This window comes from Astatotilapia calliptera, chromosome 7, assembly GCF_900246225.1.
Source record: "Astatotilapia calliptera chromosome 7, fAstCal1.2, whole genome shotgun sequence".
NCBI classification, from domain to species: Eukaryota; Metazoa; Chordata; class Actinopteri; order Cichliformes; family Cichlidae; genus Astatotilapia; species Astatotilapia calliptera.
In genome coordinates, this window is record NC_039308.1 from 52,589,257 (window position 1) to 52,615,258 (window position 26,002).

The 26,002-nt window shown below is 41.0% G+C and overlaps 1 protein-coding gene across 1 annotated transcript; it reads left to right on the forward strand.

Moving 5' to 3' along the window:
• Positions 1–5,130: 5,130 nt before the first annotated feature.
• Positions 5,131–25,400, forward strand: alx4b (ALX homeobox 4b). The gene is made up of 4 exons (XM_026175678.1): positions 5,131–5,947; positions 15,833–16,146; positions 24,303–24,431; positions 24,757–25,400. Exons 1-4 carry the CDS (start codon positions 5,605–5,607, stop codon positions 25,075–25,077), a joined length of 1,107 nt encoding a protein of 368 aa, XP_026031463.1. The 5' UTR covers positions 5,131–5,604; the 3' UTR covers positions 25,078–25,400.
• The last annotated feature ends 602 nt before the right edge of the window (positions 25,401–26,002 follow it).

Consider the following 26,002-nt stretch of genomic DNA (forward strand, 5'->3'; position numbering starts at 1 on the left):
GCAGCGGGAGAAACAAAAGTATTCTTTGTGCTCCAATTCAGCCAAATTCACCAGACATTTCATCATTTAGCAAATTGTTTGGCAAAAACACAACAAAACAGCTTTTCATGGTGAAGAGATGGAATATCCTTCATGGGCCAACTCAGTCACCCGATGAAAACCAGACTAACGGCAAAAAAAAAGCCTTCATAAGTGAGAGCTGAACTTGGCTGCAGGCTTTCGCTGAATAAAATATTAAATATTTTGACACTGCTGGACCGAATGTATATGTGTCCAATTACCTTTGAACACAATGACAACACTCATTATTACAGTACACATATTCTGTTTCAGGTTGAATGGTTGATATTTGCAGTAAGGGTCTAAACACTTGTTTCGTAAGTTTAGACATTTTATCCTTTTAGCTTTTTTGCATCTAAATGCACAAGGACTAATTTGTACATTCATATAATACTGTTAATGGATGCAGATGTAAATGTGGTTATGGAAAAAACAGCAGTGGTAGTCTAGCAAACGATTGATGGATTTATTATTTCCTAAATTCATCCACAGATTATTTTATTTTTTAGAAAATGGAGAAATAAATGATCTTTATAATTTCTCAGACCACAACATGACACCTTAAAATTGTTTTGTCTAAAAGGAAGTCCATATCCCCAAAATACTAACATAAATATTATGTTAAAAATATATATTTTTTAAAACAGACAGCAGCATCATTTATGCCACTTGAAAGACTGAATATCTGACATTTTATCTTTTTTTCAATTCTTTTAAATAAAATTATAATTAACCTAAGATATATGTTAACTTGAGAACAGAATCATGACATTGGAGCTGGTGAATGTTTGGGTCTTTTTCTTGACAAGATAATAATGTGATTAATTTGTTGTCAGCAGTTATTCAACATTATTAAAAATGTGCATCATTTGTACAACAATCAAAGTGAAAAACTTTTGAGATCACATTAATTAAACCTAACAGTAAACCTTAACACCATTTTTTAAAAAAATCATTGATTAATAAATTTTGTTTAATAATTTGAGCTATAATGCATGAATAAAAACTCATAATAAAATCCTCAAACCTTTGCTTACATTCAGCTAATTGAAGATTTCAAAACTGAGGCAGTAAAAATAAATCCTGACTAATGAATTAACTGTAATGTGACAGATCTGTTAGGATACAGATTGCAAAGAGGATATATATTATTTCCTTAGACGTGTATCTATATTTTCTGTTGACTACGACAGCAATGGTGAACGGACGTTTGCTACTCTGTGTCTCCATCCATGGCTGAACCAGATATAGAGCTGAGTGATGAAGGCAGCACAGCGTTCACTCTGTCTGCCCCTACTTGGTCCTGTTTATTGAATTACACATCAGTACAACCGCTGCCTCTTTTTTCTTCCCCCTCATCTCTGCTTAATTTGATCAGAGAATCTGCTGATGCAGTGTGTGCCCAGCTCATGTGAAACCAATTTAAAGCTACACATAAAAATCTGCTGTCCCTTTTACTCTCACACACATATACAAAGGGCGTGGTGTGTGCTATTTGTCAGACATGCAGAGACCCATTTCTATTAATACTCTGCCTGTATATATCTAAGCAGGGGACAGCAGGTGAAAGCTGGGCACTGCATATAATTATGGGGCAACAACTGTGAGCAGAGTGATGTTTACAGAATGACAGCAGGTTTAGGAGGGCGTTTTCGTGGAAACGTCAGTGAGGTCCATTATCTTGTTGCTTTTGCTACTGTATAAGGTTACTCAAACAACAATGGCAACGTGTTCGGACAGAAGAAATTCAACAAGCAGTTACAGTAGTGACCGTCTTGTGTGCTGAATTCTTCAAAAGCAGGCCCCTTCTGGACATTATTAAGAAAATTACGCTGCTGTGAATACTGCAGCAATTTGTGTCTGGTATTGTTTTTCCACAGAAAAACAAAGTTTGATTTCCAAGTTTAAAGTTGGAAAAAGTCACACACACACACATGCACACACTGCTTCTCCTTTACTGAAAAACACAGAAAATTTACAGTAACTTCTGGACACAAGATGTTTCCTACTTGAAATGAAATTATATTTAGTCTGTGTGGAGAGTGATTAATTTACACACCAGTTCTCGTGTCAAAAAACAAATCTATCTTTCTCAGTCACAGAAAACAGTGTTCCTGCACTAATGCTGCAAGTTTTTAAGCACCAACATGTGAATGAAATAACAATAAGCAAAAACATTGAGGGGTAGAGAATTTCAATATAGCCAAAAGTACTGTGCTGTAGCAGGGGTGAATGCTGGTACTCCATACAGCAATGTCATCCCTAAATTAGACTGTGTCACAAAGGCAGAGGGAGATTTGATCTGAAGCTGTGATGTGACAGGCTCGTCTGAGGAGTCTCAGCCGGTTTATGAATTTCCAACATTACTTTCTATAAGGTAACTGGACATCACAGGAAACTACGACATGCTATGACATGTATCTGCTAAATGAACCAGTGATCCATCTGCATGACAACATTAAAATCACAGTCATCATTCCAATAGTTTCATATATATATATTCCCAGCAAGCATAGAAACTCTCTGCGGGGTGTATATTTCCTGTCCCTCATGTCTATAGCTTTCCCACTTTCAAACAGAGCATGGCAACGCTGGGACTAAGTAATCTAACCTAAAGCCCTCTCTCCAGCCCATTACCGCTTCGCCACACCTCTCATACAAGAAACTGATAGCCGGAGGATTCTGCTGCTGATGCACACGAGGCCTGTGCCAACACAAACCCCAGAGGCAGAGAGCTGCTGCATCAGTGCAGAGCCCGGCCGCTCAGTGGTGAATACCTGGACATGGTTCCTGCTGGAAATTAAACAGGCAGGTCACCGTTAAGTGGAAACCTTTCACGGAGAATGCCATGCATTGGTGATGTATATCTGTGACAGCTGAGGCTTTAGCCTGTAGCAGTAGAATGGTTTGTATTATGGCTTGCATATACACTGTAGTAAAGGGAAACTCTGTTATTCCGGTTTGGAGAGCTGTGTGACAACCGTTAACTTCTTGTTCCTTAATTGTGACACGATTACCTTAAAAAAATTGTATTTTCTTTTCTTTTTTTGTGGGATCTTACTCTGAAAATAATAATAAAAAAAATATAGAAATACAAATGCACAGCAAAACAACTCCAAGTCATACCACTTATATTGATTTCCTATAAATGAGGTATAATCATGCATGTAGAAATTCTCTCTTTTTTAAAATCCTGGACATACACCAGCTAAACACTCTCAAAACAAACCTCTTTATTTGCAAAGAAAAGCCTGGTAAAATTATAAAATGTGCTAACTTTAATACTCAAAAATCCAAATAACAGAAAAGGGTTTTTCAAAGGCAACAGGGACTTTCGGTTTTAGCGCATAAAAAATATCTAAAAATTATTTATCTCTCTTATCATTAGAAAACAGTGCGAAATGAATAATTACAGACTGCATTAAAAACCCGTATGTTTGTCTTGTCTTCTGTCTCACATCATAATGTTGATAACGTAAACAAACACTGATCATTCTGTGGGAGCCAAGCTTTCTGCTGCTTGTTTATATTCGTGTGCTTCGTGCTCTCGTCGAGACACGAAGACATAAAACAGCTGAAATAAACTGCAGGGATCTGAAGTATAAAAGCCGAACAGGTTTAATCGCCCCTCACATTACCAGCCGCAACACAGGCTCAAAATAAAAAAGAAAAGAAAATGACTAAAGAAAAGTTGGGGTCGGTGTGGTGTGCAGCCAGAGTCATACTCATTATATCTGAAATGTCTCTTTGCGGGAGACTTTTACTAACAAAACAGTCAAAAGCCTCGTTAAGGAATATCTGCACAGCCGGAGAGATGCCGGCGGTGGACAGGACATCGCCGACAAACTGCACGTGCACCGGGCCTCAACCGGTCATTTGGCTCTTTTCTTATTTTACAAGTGAACACATTTAAAATGTGAACAAAGGGACCTCCTCAGAGAAAGAAACATAATGCATACTAAAAGATTACTGCTTCGGGCAAAAAAGCAACAAAAACAAACCGCTAACAGCTTAAAAATAGAGCTAATTCGCTTATTGGTGTCTCTTTTTATTTTATGTTTTAAGAAATTCAATCCTCCTGCTGGCTGAGTATACTGCATCATGTTGCTAAACAAGAGCCACAAATAAAAGTTATAAAATTAATTAAACCTGAAAGAAAGAAAGAGAAGAGGACTCGAGAATTTAGATTAATAAAAATAAATGCAGAAACAAATAATAATAATAATAATAATAATAATAATAATAATAATAATAATAATAATAATAATGATGTTTGGCCAAATATTAAGGGACTATTGCCGTATACTACCATGTCACCATGTGATATTAATGCGAATCAGACACGCTCGGTTGCGCCAGATTGTAAAAGATTTGGGATTTATTTTTCTCATTTTCGCTGTCTCTCAAACTCTTAGGTAATCTTGACAATATCCTAAAATTAAGGACGTGATTGGAGCCAGCTTAACCAATTTGACTACCGACAGACATAAAGGCCCATCTTGTTTCCTTAACCGCTTCATTCCAGCGTTTTATAGTCTAGAAAAGGCAAATTGCCGGCGCGGCTTCGTTGTACCAGATCTTTGCGCACGAAGCCAAGTAACCTATTTCAGCGAGCATGATGGGCTTAACGATTCATAATTAGGCCAATTCGATATTTACAAGTGCTCATTTTCAAATGGCAAAGCTGCTTAATGATGCTCTGATTCTCCTCCACTGTGAATGGACGTGTGCGCAGTAACGGACCCCCCCTGATAATGCGCTTCGTGCGGGCCTCCACAACATAAACACAAACAAAACATTTATGCAACACTGAAGTCTAACGACGACTGAATTTAGGAGCTGTTGCTGCTCGAATTTCCGGCTTGATCCATTTACACTTGTGCTGTTTTCTCTCTTTTCCCCCACATATTTGGAACACAAATGTTTCCACAAATGTCATTTAATAAGCATCTGGCTTCCCCGGAAAGGAAGGGAAGAGTCCTTTAAAGGTTAATAAAAATATATAATTTTTTTCTCTAAGTAGGAGGTTAAGGTCCTACGCCATGCAACAACGGGAATCAAAGCGGTCATATTCATCCCCTAATTGCATTAATGTCATGTGTTGTATCTCCCGCGTGTTTACAAAAAAAACTGTCCCCCTTCTGAGCTTGACCTCCCATTTCTACTGGCTGCATAATAGCGGAGGTTGAAGCTCGGTGTGGGCCCTACTTCAGACGTGCGTCGAGCCTGAAGGTCGGAGTGCTGCGTGTGCGTGTGTCTGATCCACTGTAGGCTACTGAGGCGGCATCAGCTTGAGGAAGGCATTTCTCTTTACCCCGACAAACCTTCAGGGGGCTTTTAGCATTTGTTCAGTCTGCAGTCTCTGGAAAACATCTGATTCATTTTTTAACCAGTCCCAGATGCGCCAGTGTGAGAGTGTGTGTGCATGAGCGCGGCAGTGTGAGCCTGTCAGTGCGAGAGAAATTTGGGAGAATATCTGCTGTCTGTAGAAGGGGAGGGAAACAAGAACCGTGTGGATTTTTTTAAAAATATATCTTTTTAGGTATGAACGCAGATACGTGCGTCTCATACTGCGATATGACATCGATGGATTCATATTATAGTACATCTACTGCGCAAAGTAGAGATCACCAAGCGAACCCTTTCAGGACTTTCCCAACCACTGAAACAAAATACAGTCCCACGTTCATTCCGGGTAAAGGGCAGGCTTACGGAGAGAAGTCCAGGAGTCCTTTCCAGCCGGACTGCCAGTCACTGGATGGCGCTGAGGAGGGCACCTTCAACAAATACCAGCTCTTCATGCAGCGACCGACCTGCAAAACTCCCCCGGAAGGCAGCAAGCTGCACCCGGACAGCACACACAACGGGACGCTCATCTCCTGCTATGGTGAGTGCGCACAAGACAAAGTGCGATTTCTGCAGGGAATATATGTGTTGGCCAGAAATTTAACGGAAATGCGAGGCAGGACCGGACATTTGCAAGCAATAAGTGCAATTTATAGTATTGTCTAACACACGGTGTGAAAATAAGCTGTCAAAGTAGAGCAGAGAGGAGGAGAAAGTGTGCGCATTAGTGTTCGTTTGTTGAACCCATCAGCCTGACTGGAGAAGCCGAGGTATGAAAAGAAAACACATTTTGAAAAACAGACCTATTTTCTTTGAGCATAACTGGTTCTGACTCAGGAATATAACCTTCACATTAAAGCCCTTAAATCCGGATAATTGCAGAAAAAGTAAATATTAGAAGTAGGCTGATTTTTTTTTTTTACAAGTCTAGTGAGATTAAAGGATTTTAGGTACTTGTACATCTGCAAGGTGACTTATAATTAATGCATCAAACCTCTGGGTTTTATTTTGATTTAATGAGGCGCTTTGACCAAAGGCAGTTTGGTATTTTTGTGCCTTTAAATCGACTTTTTGTCCGTTTTTTGCGCACTGACGCTACAAAATAAAAGCACTAACGCAGAATTTTGTTTCCTGTGTCTGTCACTGCATCGCTGGACTGGCGAGCCCGCAGCACCGCTGTGACTATTCTCACTCAACTACAACTGCAGCATGTTATCGTCAACAATAAATTATCTTGATCGTTGACAAATAAACTCAACTCGTGGAATATTGCTGTTATTATTATTATTTGGGGCACTTTGAGACCTGTCTGCGTTACGCGGAACCCTCAGCCTTACAGCCTATGAAACATAAGGCTTAATTTTTGGAGAATTTTTTGGATGTGCAGGGCCTATAATTTTCTTTCCAGCAAGTCCTGCTTATTCTGTGAGAGTAAACACAAAAGGGCAAATTCTTCTTTTTTCAGGTGTCTTTGTTAATATTAATTAATCCATTTGATGGAGGTTTATAAGCCAAAAGCAATGCTTAGTTTATGTCCCTTAATTGTCCGTGTAGTCAACTTCGTACCAAATGCATTTAAATAGCGTTTATAATGAAAGCTTTACAGTTTTGCGACAATCGACAATTCTGGAGCCACGCTTAAGGTCGGCAAAAGAAAAGGTTCTGCTTTTATTAAAATCAAAACAGACAACTTTATTAAGCCGATGAATCCGATTCAAATTATTCCGAGTAACAAAATGTCAAAAGGGCAATAGGGTGAAAAAAGTAACAGACAGTAATCTTAAATATTTTTATGTCATATCTCTATAATATTCTACATCAAAAATCAGATTTTGGTGAACACTGAGGCAGACCGGTTGGCGTCAATTCCAGATGTTTACCACAGTGATATAGACGAAAACATCTGTTGGGATCACAGCTAAAACTAAGTGAATCGAGTCCTTTGCAGCAATCCATCCTAAATGCATCTAATGCAGTTCTCACTGAAGTTCAGAAAAGTTCCAAAATTTGAGATCTAAAAACTGCTCATTACACATAATGAATAAAAGTGCTTTGGTCTAATTCTGCTCTGCGTGATCTGCGAGGAGGAGACCGGCAGTATACATTTTTGTATAACCACCATCACACAGCCACAAAGTGCAAAGTGTTCTTTTTTGTTCTGAGAAAAAAAAAATGGTGTCACTCTTCACTTTAGTCTGAACTGTCACCTTTTCTGCCTCCAACATTTTCAGCACCCCTGCACTGAACTAAATCGACTTGGCAAGTGCATTGACAGAATCATTTAAACACCATCATTAAATGCAACATTGCCTCCCTTGAGGAGAGCTGTGCAATGTTAATATTGAAAATGTTGCAGCCAGATGAAGGCATCGTGGCTCTGGGGAGGATACTTTGGGGACTTGCCAAAGCCTCAGGCGTCAACAGGGTTGTGCTGTTATGTGTGGTCCTCAATGGGAGATATATTGCTCAATACTGATGCTTTATCTCCATCATGATGACAAAACTGTCTTGTCCCCAAAGGGAATTTTGAATGTGGTAACTTCAGCTACGGCTCTAAAGCTGTTTATGGCAAATCTCTATGTCATTCTGAAGATTTTACATGAAATTGTTTTCATACATCAAAACACCCAAAAGAGAGGCAACCAGCTAGGCCATCTCTTTTAGATATGTATTAAAACTGCCATTTTTTAAATATACATAAAGTGCAAAGAACTGGAATTTTATATTATCGTGGAATGTATTTAATAACTGCTCCATAATATCCACATTTCTTCTTTTAAATTTACACCTTTGATTTAGGAGATCCAAAACCCCTGAAACACCTTTACATTCACATGATTTCAGTGCAGCTCAGTACAATTCATCTGAGAAAATTGTAAAGTTATAGAAATCTAAGAAATATTTTAAAATCCAATTTAAATATTAATCAAAATATTTCAAGCTTTTTTTTTTTTTTTTTTACTTTATTAAAAAATAACATCCAGGTTCAGGTGGTGTGGATATACTCTTAAATCTTGTTTATTAATAATACAACGTTGTCTCATAAACCACGTGTGTAGAAAAAGCAGAAAACAACCCTGACTCAGCAAGCATGAATCAACATGCAGCCGTGCACAGTAGTGGCTCCGATCGGTGGGACTGTTCATTCTAAGCCTACGTTAATCAGGTAGACTGTCCTGCAGTGAAGACAGGGATGGAGCCGACTACCTGCTCACATGGCGATGAATGAAATAAAAATCCCTGGAGCTGATCGAGAGCTGAGGAATGCAGGTCAGCGCCGCAGGAGAGGGCCGCATTAATGCAAGGCAGATGTGCATTACTGGATCCTATAGTTATTATTCATACTCCCCAAACATCAGATCTCCGAAGCTACAGAGAGTCCCCAAGATGACAAAGTGGGACTGGTTTACATAACCCTGTCTCAACAATACCTTGTACAAATAAGCAAGGAGTCAGAAACAGACATGGAGATTGGGTAATGATTTGAGAGACTCGAGAGAAATGAGAGGGTTTCCAGGAAAGCGGCACATGTGTGGGAACGACTGTTTACGTGCACAGCACTTTATTGAACTCACTGTTTAATTTTAATTAATTTCAGTTTTTTGCCTTTGATAGGGGCTGCTCGCTTCAGAGAGGAGATCATATTGTTTCATGAACATAAAGCAATCATTAGAGTATTCTCACTCAGTATTTATAAAATGAAAGTAAGGCTTAAAGGTGGCAATCAGAGAGACACTAGTATTGTGGTAATACTAGTACAACTCGGGCTAAAGGCTCATATCCTTTTCGCCTCTTCACAAAATAACCAAAGCAAATTATACACTCCGAAAGTACAACAATTGTCAATCTTTGTACTTTTAAACAACCCCTCCTCCTCCTCAGTGGGACATTGAGCATCCTGTGATATGTAAAGCATTTTCTCAGCATATGAAAACCAAAACACAAGCTCAAAAAGTCCTGGCAGCTCTTTAAAAGCGTCCTGTCAAAATACAGTATTCTAAGTACGCATTAAAAGGCTTGGGGAAGTGATGTCACAGGATACACATGTGCTGATGACTAACACATTGTGTTGATTTTAGCAAAAACGCGAGCGCCAGAGTGACACCTGTGATCGTACCAGCATGCTTCTGCGAACCAGAATAAATTCGAATACGTAATGAGTGAATGCTTGGAAGCAGTGGCTCATATAAATGTGTGACTCGGGACGCAAAGGAGCAGCAACTGGCCCGCCATGAAAAGAAATATACATCCATATAGCTTTGGCAACCCGAGATCTTGTACTGTGGGGTGTTGTTTTTCTCAATGTCAAGTTCCTGCTTGTATCTGTTCCTGCATTCACTCTTTCCGCTGTGTTTTGCTGCTTTTATGCTTAAACATTCAGTCATCCCTCTTACAGGCGAAGGTAACACACATACCAAAAATAAAGCGACTGACTCGGGCCAGCTGGCACACACTGTGGGGCCTGTTGTGCTGAGTCTGGCTCTGTGGCTTCACCTTTACTACTTTCATCAGTTAAATCTGACTCTAATCTAACCTCTGCAGGGTTGTTGAACAATGCGAACATATGGCCGCGCAGGACTGTAGTGTGATCAAAAAGAGACATGGGAATGGCAAGAATTTGCTTGCCACTGTGATCTACTAGAAGAGAGGGATTTTGTAATGACCAACCTAATTGTAATGTTGCAGCATTGCCACATTACATTGCCAATAAATAACATTTGCCAAGAGTGGCAAATGTTATTTATCTTAATGCTTAATATGCAGTTTATATACAGTTCAAACACGTGAATGTTTTTCTCAAGATTCTCCACGTTTAAGAAAGACACTTGTGTTCTTCTTCCACTAGTTTCCCCTCAAACGACCTTAACCCCACAACTATTTTTTGCGCATTTTGATATGAGACAGTGAGCGACCCAGCCCAAGGTAATATGACAGCAGTGAGGTTTAACAGAAAGACTTTTTCTGTTTCCCAGGGAATCTGCATTCTTGCATGAGCCGCTGGCATCGATCTCTCCTCAGGAACATCTGGGAGCCTCCCTTCCACTGAGGAAACAACAGTCAACATCAGGTCTTAGAGCGCGGTGCAGAAAAAAAATAATCCGGGCCGAAGCATGTCTGCGAGCCGACATTAACTGTAAATTAATAGTCACCTGTTGACAACCAAACCTGAAGGAATATTTGACTTTATTTGGTGGAGTGCTGCTGTCAGCTCCGAATGCTTTGAGAGAACATTTCAGAGCACTTTGTTTAAAAGCATTCCCTTCCCTATTTAGTGTTTGGTCATTAACCCTTCCCCAGGTTACTAATTTATAGTGTTTCTTTTATTTGGCTTCACTTGACCCTCCCTGTCCCGTTCCATAAAAACCGAGAGGGTGCCCTGTTGCTTTACAACCAGTTAAATTACACTTTGATGTTTTCTCTCTGTTTTCAGCAGTGATTAAATTGCTGACCCTAGTAAACATCTGACCTCGGCTAAATGAAGAGGTCTGCAGCTTGTCACAGAGAAACTGGCACATTGCGCAGATGGTGCGTTCACATATACGTTGCTGAATGCTCAAACTAGAACAACTGTCAAAAACACATTCCTGTGAATGCCAAAAAAATTCGGAGCCAGCGCAGTGGAATCTTGGCTCCCAAAAGAAAGCAGTGTGTGATGGCTGTGTTCTCCGGAGCAGCGTGCAGAAGAGACAGCTCAGCATGCGGGAAAACTGAAAGATGCTTGTGGGAAAGGATTCTGTGTGGTTAGCGTGACAGAGAGAAAAGGGATGAGTTTGGCATACTAGACAGACAAAAGATGTTGATTATTGCAGATTCCAGTGTAAAATATGGTGGTAAAAGACTGGGTTAAGCTCAGAGACTTAAAGGGAGAGTTCAGCGTGGGAAAATCCCTGATTAAGTCTCTTCTTGGATCTGATGGATGAGACAGTTATTAACACTTATAGGGATGTATGCTGTAGCCAGTTAACTAACTGTAGACTAGTAACTAGTTAAGCCCAAAATACATCTATAAATAGATTTCAGGAAGAGCAAAATACAGCCAGGTGATCAAAACTGACTCGCAACAGTCTCAATTTCTCCTGCAAAATCGCCAAAGAACAACGAAAGAACAACAAACAAAGTTAAGGAATCTTGAGGCAAATGATTGCAAATAGTCAATACTGCTTTATGGGATTTCCAGTGCAATATACTGCAGTATAACAACATCAAATCCCAACCTAAATGAATGGAGAGAGACTCATAACCACAGTTTAAACAGTGTAAGGGGCATAAAAACACACCACTCAGATCTGATGAAATCTGTTTAGATGAGTGACTTTGCCTCAAAAAAATGTTCCCCTTTAACGTTATACCTCCACCACGCTTGAGCAAAGTTTTACCACATTATGGATGAATTTACAACCCAGTCCTGAGTGCTGACACAATCACTGTCACTCGGTTATCCCATCAGAGTGCTGAAAATGGGATATGAGACACAGCATGCCACCACACAACTGAAAGGGTCATGAAAGTTAAATGTGTGTGTGCATCAGTGCAATAAAACTGGATTGAAATATATGTTTCTGGGTTCAGCTGATATAAAGCACGTAGCTCAGGATGGCTCTTTGGATGCAAGGGCAGGACAAAGCCCCTCTTTGGTAGTATCTTTGGCAAATTCCCCTATATATTTCTATTCAGGATTCTTTGATTGTCATACCCTACAATGTTTCTGTTAAAGGGCATGTTTTTTGGATCTATGCACAAAGAACTGAAAATGACAAAGTTTTTACCAGACACAGTCCTGTGACAAATTAAGTTCACCCTTACTGCTTCCATGGGAATTAAGAGGGTAAGTAGGAGCCAGGCACTGCTAATCAAATGCATTTGAATAATTGATCATTAGCAAATGTGACCACCTCTCTAAAAGTAGAAGTTTTAGCACTTTGCTGGTTTGGAGCATTCAGATGTGTGTTAACACAATGTTATCATTACTGTCCCAGAAAATCCACTCCAAGGTCAGAGACAAGAGCGACATTTCAAACTCTACAGTCCTCACTGAGCATGTTAGATGTTAAAGTTCAAGGCAGTACAATTAGAAAAAGACAGAATAAGTATGGCTTGTTTGGAAAGTTACTCTTCTCTCTAAAAGAAAAATTTAAAAAATGGCAGTACGGCTTAGGTTTGCACAGTTGTATCTAAACAAACCACGAGAACTTAGTGACCTTTAAGCAGAGGAGGCCAAAGTGGAGATGTCTGGCTATAATGCACAGTGCCACGTTTGGTGAAAAGAAAATGCAGCAGATCCACACAAACACCTCATACCAATTGTCAAGCATGGTGGTGGGGGGTTGATGATTTGGGCTTGTTTGGCAGCTACAGGACCTGGGCACCTAGGATCACTGAGTCGACCAGTGAACTCCTTTGTATACAAAAGTATTCTAGAGTCAAATGTGAGACCATCTGTCCAAAAGCTATAAGTTGGGCAAAACTGGGGTATGCAAACAGACAATGATCCTAAGCACAGCAGCAGATCTAAAGCAAAATGAGTGAAAAAGAAAAGAATAAAGGTGTTACAATGGCCCAGTATAAGCCCGACCTCAACGTAATTGAAATGCTCCAGAAACCAAAGAGACCTTAAGTTCTTGCTACAAACCTCAAGGCCAGCAAACCTCAGTAAAATGAAGCAACCTTATAAAGAAGAGTGGGCCAAGATTCCTCCACAATGATGTGAGACATTTGGTAAAGTCATACAGAACACAATTATTTCAAGTTATTGCGGGTGAAGGTGGTTCTACAAGCTACTGAATCATGGGGTGTACTTAGTTTTCCTCTTTTACATGACTATATGTTATATATATGTTACTTCCTGGTGGAATTTTTTAGTGACAGGCAAGCAATTTACCTCATCTTTCCAGTCCTTATGCCTTTAGCAGGCTGCTCACGGTAGCCTCACATTTAGTTACGGTTATGGGATTGGCATTGATCAGTGGATCCAATGTCTGGATAAGAAAAGAAATATGTGTATTTAACAAAATGTTAAATCATTTTTTTAATTGCACTGACAAATTGGAGTACCTCCCACACTCCATCCTACCCTTTTCCCATCTCCTCATCTGTGTGCAGCTGCAGTCTCACAGGATATGTGCCCCTTGCTCAGGGGCATAACTGGATTTTCTCTCACAGATGCAAATGCCAGACAGGAACCTGGAGTTGACCTGTCTTACTTTACTAACACTAGAGCCATGCTCCTGCCCAGAGGCAGAATAAAATGACTGTACGTAGCTCGAGGATACGAGGCCAGCTCAGGGGTTGGTGATGTCAGAATATCTGCCTGCATGGAGACTGTAAAAAGATCTGACAGGTAGGCCACTGCTGTATGAGGACATGAACTCCAGTTGGGCAACGCTGTGTTGTTCCATTAGTGTTTCAGCCCATGTAGGTCTGAGCCAGAAAGCAGGGAAGGGCTGCAGCAGTTCTGAGGGGATGACTATTGACATCTCATTGTGGGACACACAAGCCCAAAGCGTACTAATCCATGAAAACAAACATGCTTGTTGCAGACAACCACCGCCTAACTTCATCACCCTAAAACTATTCAGTCATCTTGTTAACCACTAAAAAACAAGACTCTGTGACTCACTGTGTGTCAAAAGGTGTCAACTCTTTCAGTGAGGTAACTTTCTAAGAATGACACACAGCGATTACTGACGTTACTCAGAAGAAAAATGCAACGTAACAAAAGCAAATGCATGCATACAAGCCCATAACTTTCAATCATTTGGCACTTCCTAACTCTGAGAAAAATTCTGTTGGATTAAAGTAATGGTGGTGTTGCACAACACTCACAAGTCTGTTTATATGGAGGAGACCATTATGCGCTGGTTTCAGACCAATACAGTTAGGACAGGGCACTCTCCATGCCCATTTGCAGGAAAGGCAAACAGAGGCTGACCGAGCACACTGTTCTCACTGGCCTGCAACCAGAGCCCTTCTGCTTATTTATTCACACGGCTGTTTGTTTATTGAAGGAGAAGGGACAGCTTTCTTCATCTCTTAAAAGGAAACAAAAAGCCAGCATGTGCTGACAGGAACAGAGCAAGGTCTGTAACAAAATGGATGCACTGAAAATTGAAGGTGACAAACACAATGTTGTTTACATCTCAGGGGGAAGGCCGTGGGGTAAGCGTGGTTGCCCCCATACACAAGGCCCGCCATACACACGGCCCGAGACGCACAGGATTTTGTGTGGCTCGGATTTCAGGTGGCGTGATTGAGAGATGTGAGGGGAGAAGGGCTCGAGGGTTGTGTCGCAGGTCACACCAATGCGTCGTGACATATCTTTCAAACTTTCTTTCCTGCTGCACACAGACGAGGCCTTTGAACCTTAAAATAAAACATCACAGAGATGATGTGTGCTTAAAGTAAATGTCATTTGGCGGGGATGCTGTAATGTGACGATGAGCAGACACTCTTGGTGGCTTGAATGTGATCATTCAGCCACATTTTAAAGACACGTTGCTCTAATGAATGTTCTAACTGTAAACGTGGGACTATTACTGAGAACACATGGCGGTTTTTATTCATCTGTGAGATGGTCAGAAAGATAACTGTCTGTTTATTATTACACAAATGAACTGATTTCACAGTAAAGCCACACTTTAGTCAAATTTGAGAATGTTTTCTAAGTTGTTAACACCTTATAATACGAACAGCGACCAAGGGTGTAATTGATATTTAATCAAATGGAATTTCAGCACATTTCATTTAAACTTACAAGGCAATTATATTTACATACAAATACTTAAAGGTTGGTACTCTAGAAAGAAAGGGGGTAACAAGTTAGGTTTTTACAGGAAAAAAGAAATAATTATACTGTCAGTAAATTTAAGTCGTGTGTGAGTAATTTTAAGAACTACGTAAATATCGTTAAAACGTTGCACTTTTTGGGTTGCATTATGGAGTTACTTAATCTTGTCTTTTTATATCTTTATATTTCTACATTGTTATTTAAAAGTCCTAATGATGGTGAGCATCATGGTTCATAATTTTGTATTATTTAATTGTCCTTCTCTTGTAATTAAAAGGCAAGGTACCTACCTTTAAGTATTTATATATAAATATAATGACACTGTAGTTTAAATAAAAATACACTGAGATTCCATTTAATTACAGGGGAATTACACCTTTAGTTGTGGGTATAGTTATAAAGTATTACCTTCATCTTTTAATGCTTCACCCAAACGCTTGTATTTTCACATTTTAAATTCCACATTAAAGTTTTGAGCAGTAACAGGAAGCCACAGAAGGAGTACTTGAGCGATTTAGTGCTTGAGAGCATTTTGAACTAAAAAAGAACGTATAAAATTTGTGTGGTGCCCCTTTAAAAGAACAAACTGTTAAAAATAAACGTTTTGACCTCTTCTTTACTTTTCTTATCTCCAAAATACAGGAAAGGACAGCAGCAGCCTGACAGAGTCTGAGTTGCCCCAGAGCGTCGACCCTCCTGGGATGGAAAGCAGCTACCTGAACCTAAAGGACACTGGAGTGAAGGGGCAGAGCGAGCGCCCGGGGTCGGACCTTTCTAGCCCACTGGAAAAAAGCGAGGCCGAGAGCAACAAAGGCAAGAAGAGGCGCAATCGCACTACGTTCACCAGCTACCAGCTGGAGGAGCTGGAGAAGGTTTTCCAGAAGACACACTACCCTGATGTATATGCCCGTGAGCAGCTGGCACTCAGGACAGACCTGACAGAGGCCCGTGTACAGGTGAGGATGAAGTCAAAACAGAGGGTTACGCTTGAAAAGCACCTTTCTGCATTGACATAAGCTAAGAAGTCCTTTATTTATAAGAGAAAATGAATCTCTGTCATCTAATCAAAATATCACCAGATTTTATTTATGTCATCGAAACAAATTACTGTAATACACAATTAATCTACTTTATGACATATCCCCGTGTTGTTGTTGTTCCTATATCAATCACAAAAATGTTGATCCAGGATCAAGATTGCAGCTGACCAAAACTATCACTAGCAACTTGCTAATATATTTATTATATTGTATACATTAATTAATAAAAACAGTTGTAATGCTTGTCCCAGAAGAGACTTTTATATGAACAAAATAATTTCTTTTCGTTTTCCTCGACAGTCCAAAGCAACATCACAACAGTGTGATTGGTTAGTTGCGCTTGTGGACAAACATAATTATGATGATGTAAGAGCAACACCAGCATAGAGATGTCAGACAGACTGGGTCACATGCATACCCCCCCACTCAGAGTCATGGTTCAGGGAAAAACAAACAAACAAACATTAGGTGTTTTGATTCTATTGGCACTGTAATAAAACATATGGTTTAGGAATGAGCATGATCGTGTTAAAGACAATGTTGCATTGCGAGTGGGAAATTAACAACTGTCTGTCCACTGGAGAACTTTGAGACTTTAATACAAACATATGTCATTTCCGTGCACTTGCTGAAGCAGCTGATGGTGTCCTTCTGTCTTGTTAAGACAGTTTCCATGAGTACAGTTGTTTGCACGCTGATAATCATTGGGGGAACTGACAGGGAAGGCTGAGAGTTACAAAGACTGTTCCTAGCATTAGACAGCAAAGCCTATTGTTCTCCATCTGTCTTTGTGCCTGCCAGTTTTAGATCAGAGTGGGATGGAGGAGACTTAGGGAATACGCTGCTCTTAGCACTTACACGGTGTAGACTCTGGAAAGGGTCAGAGGCCAAGGGTTTCTCCCCACACCGCCATGTTTAAACTACTTCGCTGCACAGCTCTGGAGGCAACGAGGGAAAACACATGGAACACCATCAAAGCTATTTTGGCATGGATATAAAAAACACTTTGAGATGCCAGTTTCAATTTCCACACATAGTCCGAGACATAGTCAGGGACAGAGAACCGGGCCTGGTCCTTGTGATGGTACAGTAAAATAAGTACATTCATGTTGCATTCACACAGACCCATCTATGCCCCAGATGAATATAATTAACGTCTTCATCTGACAGGCACACTGCAGACTCTGTTGAGTCACTGTGAGGTTTGACCCATACTTCTAAAATCAAACCCTAAATATGCACGCAATCAAGACTAAACCCCACAATTTCAACTGAAGGTACATTGAGACAAAGTCCAGGGATATCCAATTGTTGAATACCAAGGGGCACTCGATGCTCGGAAAGCTATCGAGAATCCTTTTCATCTGCAAAACAACAGCAATTGAAATCCAGAATACAGATGTTTTCTGCCAAATTGCTAGTGTCAAGGTCCTACGGTTTCATCCTCAGTTTTGATGTTGAATGTCTTCATAAAATCAGGCTGCAGCTTTCCAATAACACAATCTGTGACTTCTGGTGCCATTACTTTCTTTAGAAGCAATTAGCTCAGAGCCTCGTGACTTGAACTTCACCATACGGCCTACTTTTTATTGAGGAGGAGGCTGTACGTGATTGACTGCTGAGGCAGTCTATCAATTGCAGTGGTCCTAGATGACAGAGATGAGGTGAGACGGCTGGACTTCAAAGCTGCTTTTGGAGTTGTGGACTCTGCCCTCCCTTTCTCCCTCTTCCTTTCTCTCTGCCTGCTGGCTCTGGAGCATAAATAAAGCTCTTTAATGGCTCTGTAAGCTGCATTTCGCTGTCAGCGTCTTTAGCAATTACTGTATCACCGCCAAGCTATTTGAGCTCCAAGACCACTGAGCCACCTTCCTTGCAGATGTCTGCTAAAATAAAATAAACAGGAGTCGTGAGTGTGTGTAGTTGGTAAATAGCATCATTTTGGGTTTTATATATTATTAACCACTGGTGTTCATCATGACAAACAATTAAGACAATTTATGTTAATTGGAAAACTGTTTGCACAAAGACAGCAGTGACCAGTTTCTCAAGAACTGCATGAATTTATAAGTCAGGGACTATGAGAGATGGAGCAGCAAGGGACACATCTGACTCCACAATGTTCCCCGAATTATCTCTCTGCCAAACTATTTGGCAGGGGTCTTGTTCCTACTGCCGTTCAAAGGAAAAGCTACGTAGAGCAAACTCTCTGTGAAACATTACACACTCAGAAACCAAGACAAGGGAAATATATGTGCTCAGAAACTGTTTATGAAAAAGCTTCCAGTAAGTGCTTGAGAGGGTCCAGGTTAAAATACTGCATTTTTTGGAGAGCAACTTTGAAATGTGAGTATAACATGGTATGCAAATGTGTGTGATTCTGTGTGTATGTGTGTGCACGCCTGGTCCACTGCTCTTGTCTGCACGCCTCTCAAAGGTCAGAGGGGTTAGCTGCGGAAAGCCGAGGGCTTAGGCATCAGGAAATTAAACATGAAATGAAAACAAGCTCCAGTTTGAACATTCTCCCATCTCACTTTCCAATATCCCCACTTCCCCTCACTGACTTAAAACGGAGGGAGGAGAGAGACATGGAGAGAGGGGTCGGAGTTGGGGGCGGGGTGGCGAGGGACAGAAGAGCCTGAGCTTCAACACAGGAGTGGGAGTACAATAACGGCGCTGGGTGACTGACAGCAGAGCTTTGAAATATGCGATTTTTAAATATTTTTGATAACAATCTAAGACCAGAATCAAGAAGGTCATTCATCAGGCTCTGTTGCTATTCTGACAACATTTCCTCAAAGAGTTTTATAAATATTTAAATGAAATGTGACTATTTTCATAATACAGGTAACCAAAAATTAAGGCTAGTTTACAAAGACGGAGGGAAGGGCAGTACGACTCTGATGGTTGATCCAGCAGATGCTCTTGTCCTGCATGTATCTAAATATTATAAAAATCCAGGAAGTCTAGCTACATATCATGTGGTGCCAGCACAGTATGAAAACTGAATGAGGCATCTCTATTTGTCAAAATCACAATTAAAATTAAAAACTTAGGTTTGCTGAGAAAGAAACACGTATTTTTCGTGCAGGGCCCTGAAAAATTCTTGAAGAGTCTGAAATGGCTTTAGAATATAAGTAAGTTTACATTGTGATTAACTGTTTACAATGTACCTGGCTTGTACCAATCACTGTTGTATCAATAGACTGTTACATTTACTATAAAACTAAATGAGGGTACCGTGGACATCATAAAGACCTTGTGGTTTACCTGTGGCGAGTTAGTAAATGGACAAACTTATACGCCATCTTTCAAACTTTGCCAGAATTGCATATATCTGGAGGAAAATTAAGTCCTTGAGCTGGTAATACATTAATCACATTAGTAACATATCTTTGTAGAACTGAGGCTGTAATGAAACTTAATGTTGCTGTTTTCATGTTGGGGCTTATATTTGGAAACTTGTGATATTATGAGCTTGTGCAACCAAAGAGCCACCAAAGGAAAGGCATGACAAATCTTAAACAATAATAGATCCCAAATCCTCAGGAGGAGTATAAAATAGACCCACAAACCTACTTCCAAACATATGATATAATTCAAAGGGCTCCAACCCCTCACCTTGACATTGGGGTTCAGTCACAACCTCACATATCAGCTTACCACTCAGTAAGGGTGAGCTGTTCTCTAATCTCACCAGCTGACCCAAAGAATGTCGGAGTCAGACGAGACTTCTTTACGTCAGTTTCTTGCAAAAATACAGACATATGGATATGTTATTCACTTTGACTTTGCTAGGAGGTCAATGCATCTAAAAAAATGAGACGATGAGTTTGCAGGTTAGGGTGCTTATAGGTGGTCTTATCTCATATGTTTAAAGTCAAGTCCTTACTATAAGAAAATCAGCATTTTGCAAATATGCATTTGTACGACAGTGCTCAATTCTGCCACCAAACTTTATTGTTGACTGAGAGAAATGGCCAGAGACAAGAGTGGGGATTTGAAGGGGATGACTGAAGGGAAATTGCATGTCAGGGACTGTGAAAACCACAAGCTGATTGGGCTGGGAATCAGCCCAACAATCCAAGTCCTAACCCTTGTGTCAAACCGAGGCTGCCCTCTCTTTTCTCTTTGAAGAAGTTTCCCCCTTCTCTCCAGGGAGGATAAGATTCAAACAACCAACAAATAGATACAGATAAACATGTGGAGACTCCCAGTAACCCCCTCTGCTTTTTCTATTCTCTCGCAAGGAGATGTGAGAAAATTCTACAGAAAAAAAGTTTAACGAAAGATGCAGTTGCTGTGATAATCTGTATGGTTTAATCTGTATCTGTTGACTATTTTGAAACATACAGTACTGTATAAAAGTCTTGGACTACCCTTTATTTCCTTATATTTTGCTTCCAAGGCGCCAGACTTTCTCAGAAGTTTTTAAAATGGTCTAAGGTTTTGTTTGGACATTGGCTCTTTTTTCTCTCTCATTTTCAGTCCAATCTTTCTAACTGACCATTTTTAGATGAATGTTTTTTCTTGTTTGTTAACCCAGCTAACAGTGACTTATGCATCACTCAAATATAAAAAAAGCATCTAACTCAAGGGATATGGGGACTCAAGGGAACTCAAGGGAACCAGTGTTGTATGTAAAACGCATCTTAGTAAAGAATCACTTTTAAATTTTATCTTTAGGCACTTTTTTACTAGCCAACTGTTACAAAAGCGCATCATTTGTTCATATTTATTTTATTGAATCTACAAAAAATGCCAAAGATAACACACCATGGCAGAAGAAGTGGCAAGTCTATCAAAAGGTCAGGTCCTTAAAAAATAGGGGTGGAAATCCAGCAAATACCTGACACAGGACATGTGAGATCCGTCCATCTACTGTTTTACTGGAACCACATCAGAAATTGCCTGAGTGGAGGGGTGGCTGTCAAGAAGTCATTCTGAAGGTAGAGAAACAGGGAGAAAAGGCAGAGGTATGCCACATTACACAAGAACTGGACTGAAAATCAGTGACAACAGCTCTTCTGGAGTGATGAAGGTAGATTTTATATTTCTGGTTGTCGATATGTACGGAGAAAGTGAAGAGAGAGGTAGTGCAGCCTCCTGTACAATACAATGGAGGCTCTGTCATGGCTTGGAGCTGCATTTCAGCCCATGGTGTCAAGGACCCAGTGAGATTTTGATGCAATATCGTCTGGAAAGCATCTCATTGGCAGCAGCTTCAACATCACAATGATCACAAACATACTGACAATGCAGTAAAACTATACCTGGATAGAAAAAAAATACACTGTAGAACACTACTGCTTATGTAATGGCTTCCCCAGAGCCCAGACCTCAAAATCTTCACAGAGAATAGAACAAAAGACCGCTAACACCCAAAAAAGACCTTTAAATGTCCTTCAAGAAGCCTGAAGAACTATTCCCACAGACCGCTTAAAGAAACTACACGCAAGTTTGCCTGAGAGAGTTCAGGTTGTGTTGAAGAATAAATGTGTTCATGCCTATGCCAAATAAAACAGTACTTTTGCAAAGTACTGTTTTATTTGCTAATCATCTTCTTTTCATTTTAGTTCCCAAAACAATAGGACACACAACTGGGCTACATAAAACAGAATAGTACTAAGTTTGCAACTGAATATTATTTTCATTGTTTGTTATTAGAACAAATGAATTCTTCATTTATTAAAACATTAATTATTTTACCAGGTAGTTGTATGTGTGTAATCAATATCTAGTATGTATTTTTCCTTATTTTTATCCACACTCATCAATATCGTGTAACCCTAGATAAGGAAGAAACCTTTGGAAGAGCAAAAGTGATGAGATTTGTCTTCCAGTATGTAGAACATCATGAATTTCTACAGTGTATTAGGCATCACATCAATTAACACTAAGATTTTAGGGGGGAAATGTTCTTGGGGAGTTCTTTTAGGCTTCAGCCTTCATAGCCATCTTCTACTTTGCAGTCATGGAGAAGTGGACTAAGCAGCCTGCACTTGGTCTGTCAGTAGGTTCCCGAAAGCTCAACCCTCTGAGAAGTAGCAAGTCTACAAATCTGAAGAGCAGTAGTCATTTCATGTGCTACAAACAATGCTCAGTAAAGCTAATGATGAATATACACACATACATATACTCTATGCTCATATATACAGTATATAAGATAAGATAAGATAAGATAAGATAAGATAAGATAAGATAAGATAAGATAAGATAACCTTTATTAGTCCCACACGTGGGAAATTTGTTTTGTCACAGCAGGAAGTGGACAGTGCAAGAGTTATGAGGCAAAAATTAGAATACAATAAGAATAAATACAGTACACAACTGTACAGAATAGAATAAAATAAAATACTATATACAGTAGAATAAAATAAAATAAATATACAATAAGATAAAAATAGAATACAAATACAAATACTATATACAACTGAGTAAAAATACAACGATGCCAGAAAGGATTATTGCACTTAGTATTATTGCATATGTATGGATGTGTGTGCTTGATCAGTTAAAGTCTTTATTATGGAGTCTGACAGCAGTGGGGAGGAAAGACCTGCGAAATCTCTCCGTCCCACACCGTGGGTGCCGCAGTCTCCCACTGAAGGAGCTGCTCAGTGCTGTCACAGTCTGCTGCATGGGATGGGAGATGTTGTCCATCAGGGATGACAGCTTAGCCGCCGTTCTCCTGTCACTCACCACCTCCACTGGGTCCAGAGGGCATCCTAGAACAGAGCTGGCCCTTCGGATCACCCTGTTCAGTCTCTTCCTGTCCCCAGCAGAGATGCTGCCGCCCCAGCAGACCACGCCATAAAAGATAGCAGAAGCCACAACAGAGTCATAGAAGGTCTTCAGGAGTGGGCCCTCCACTCCAAACGACCTGAGTCTCCGCAGCAGGTACAGCCTGCTCTGCCCTTTCCTGTAGAGGGCGTCTGAGTTATGAGTCCAGTCCAGTCTATTGTTCAGATGAACACCAAGGTACCTGTAGCTGTCCACAGCCTCAATGTCCATACCTTGGATGTTCAGTGGTTGCAGTGGAGAATGCTTGTGCCTGCGGAAGTCTACCACCAGCTCCTTGGTTTTACTGGCGTTGATCTGGAGGTAGTTCAGCTGGCACCAGTCCACAAAGTCTTGGGTCAGACCTCTGTACTCCTTGTCGTCCCCATCAGTGATGAGGCCGACTATTGCAGAGTCATCAGAGAACTTCTGCAGGAAGCACTGGGTGGAATTGTGGGAGAAGTCTGCAGTGTAGATGGTGAAGAGGAACGGAGCCAGAACCGTTCCCTGTGGGGCCCCCGTACTGCAGACGACCCTGTCCGACACACAGCCCTGAGTCCTCACATACTGTGGTCGGTCGGTGAGGTAGTCCAGGATCCAGGTAGTGAGGTGATGGTCCACTCCAGAGTTCACCAGCTTGTCCTTTAGAACCGAGGGAAGAATGGTGTTGAAGGCACTGGAGAAATCAAAGAACATGATTCTCACAGTGCTTCCAGCGGTCTCCAGGTGAGCGAGGGAACGATGTAGGAGGTGATATATATATATATATGTCCTGGTCAAAAGTTCAACATTTGTTCCATGGATTATACAGAGGATTCCCCACTGGATCCCACTGTGCTGACATGTGGGAGAGAGCACACCTTTCTCAGAGTGATTTATGCACGGCTACAGGCCCAGATGTGGATCTGTCGACGCGGGCAGCCTGAAGGGAGGCAGACGTCTGTGTATCAAAGGGAGGAGCTGAAACATGCAGCACCAGGGGAGACTCACCATTTTCACATCAATAGCTCAGTGTGGACGGCACTTTAAAGACACGTCAAGTCTTAAAATCGGGTCTCGGACTTTCATGTGCGGGAGAATTTATTTGCTTCACTGTCCTCATTTTATGTGGTCTTTTACTTTGTCTTTCTTAGCAAGAAGATGGCCCAGTTTTCTGTGGGAAAAACTAAAGCACTCTGTGTACTTTTTAGGAGCTTTAATGGCCTCGTTTAAGAAGGATATTCACATTTCTGTTTGATAGTGTTTGGTCTCTATTTGGTTAGAGGTATTTTCCTGATAGTCTGTTTTCTTCGCAGGTGTGGTTCCAGAACCGCAGAGCCAAGTGGAGGAAGAGAGAGCGTTTTGGCCAGATGCAACAGGTCCGCACGCACTTCTCCACAGCTTACGAGCTGCCGTTGCTCACTCGACCTGAGAACTATGCACAGGTAAATGTTCAGTCCTCAGTGGTGTGCACATTACAGATACACCTGATGGCAGATATCAGAATTGCAGTTAGGAAGTGTGAAATTTGCTCTCTCTTAACGTTTCTTCGGTCTAAGTGTTAAATTTGAGGGCTTCTACTATTAACAGCAGCTGATGTGGCAAAAAAATCAAATCAAATCAAAAATAATTCTGTGCAGGTGACTATTCCCTCGGGATGAATAAAGTATTCTGATTCTGATTCTGATTACTATGGCGGGACTAATATTTTTCATGTGTTCATTTGAAACAACAGTTATTATGAAAATATCTCCTCCTTTTCTTCTCCAGATCCAGAACCCTTCATGGATAGGGAGCAGCAGCGGGGCATCTCCGGTGCCCGGTTGTGTCGTGCCTTGTGACTCTATGCCCTCCTGCATGCCCCCTCACCCTCACGGTCCTGGAGGCGTCTCTGACTTCCTGGGTGTACCAAGTCCAGGAAGCAGCCACATGGGACAGACTCATATGGGCAGTCTGTTTGGGGGCGCTGGGATCGGTGGGGGAATCAATGGCTATGATCTCAATGTTGATCCAGATCGAAAGTCCTCCAGCATAGCTGCGCTGCGTATGAAGGCCAAGGAACACAGTGCAGCCATCTCCTGGGCTACATGATGTTCCAGCCCGATCCCAACCTGCCCCCATAAGGCCCCTGCCCCGGAGCAGCCGTCAGCAAGCACTATGGGGGGAGGAGGCGAGCACTAATGATAACACAGGTCAAATGAACAGGGAGAGACTGTGGAGATAACAGAGGCCACCGCAGCTGCCGATGCAACCAAGACAACTGTGTCTATGATAATCAGCAGATGCTGAAAGTGAGAGACAAGCAGAGGTGTGACTTAGATGAGAATATCACCTAGATGTTCATTCTTGATTCCTTGATCTCTCAGGTCTCATGCAACTATGGTGTTTACACCCCAATAAACCGTTTAACATGACGCTGTTTTCAGTAAAATTCAGCAAACCCAAACCTGGTTTTATTAATGTCCTCATAGCCTTATAGCCTATAATGCCAAGTACGGTATCGTCATTTAAAGAGCAGATCTTGATTCACATCATTTGCCTTCTTCATCCTATCTTTTATACCGACCATCCCACCACACACCATTCTGTTCCACTGCATAAACCAGTTCATTTCTGTACATTTCACTAGTATGTTGTTGGGAGTTTATTTCCCTGCAGAGAAGGGCAGAGTAAGTGAACAGAGTCTAACTGAGCGAGAGCAGACATGGCCTGCCAATTGAGTCTGGGTGGAGGGCAGGGCTTGGATTGGCAGCAATTTCAAATGAAGTTGTCATTTCCCTCCCAGGGTTCCCTCCACAGGTTCAACTAATAGGCTCAGGCTTCAGGTTACAGGAAATGGTGTCTCCATTGGCACAGGAATGCACAGCAGCAACCTTCAACACCAGCTTACCACGCCAGCTCTAATCAGCAACCAGCAGGAATAGACACAGTTAATTAGCATCAAAATGAGCCTTTCTGCCCTGTGAAAGCTGCAGTACATCACAGTCTACATGGTGAGGACATACGGTACACACAC

What these genes read in the sequence shown, in the direction of transcription:
- alx4b (XM_026175678.1), top strand. Translation starts at nt 5,605, where the DNA reads ATGAACGCAGATACGTGCGTCTCATACTGCGATATGACATCGATGGAT. An exon ending in TGACAGAGGCCCGTGTACAG is followed by an intron (nt 16,147 to 24,302) that starts GTGAGGATGAAG and finishes TTTTCTTCGCAG; the next exon opens with GTGTGGTTCCAGAACCGCAG. An exon ending in GACCTGAGAACTATGCACAG is followed by an intron (nt 24,432 to 24,756) that starts GTAAATGTTCAG and finishes TTTCTTCTCCAG; the next exon opens with ATCCAGAACCCTTCATGGAT.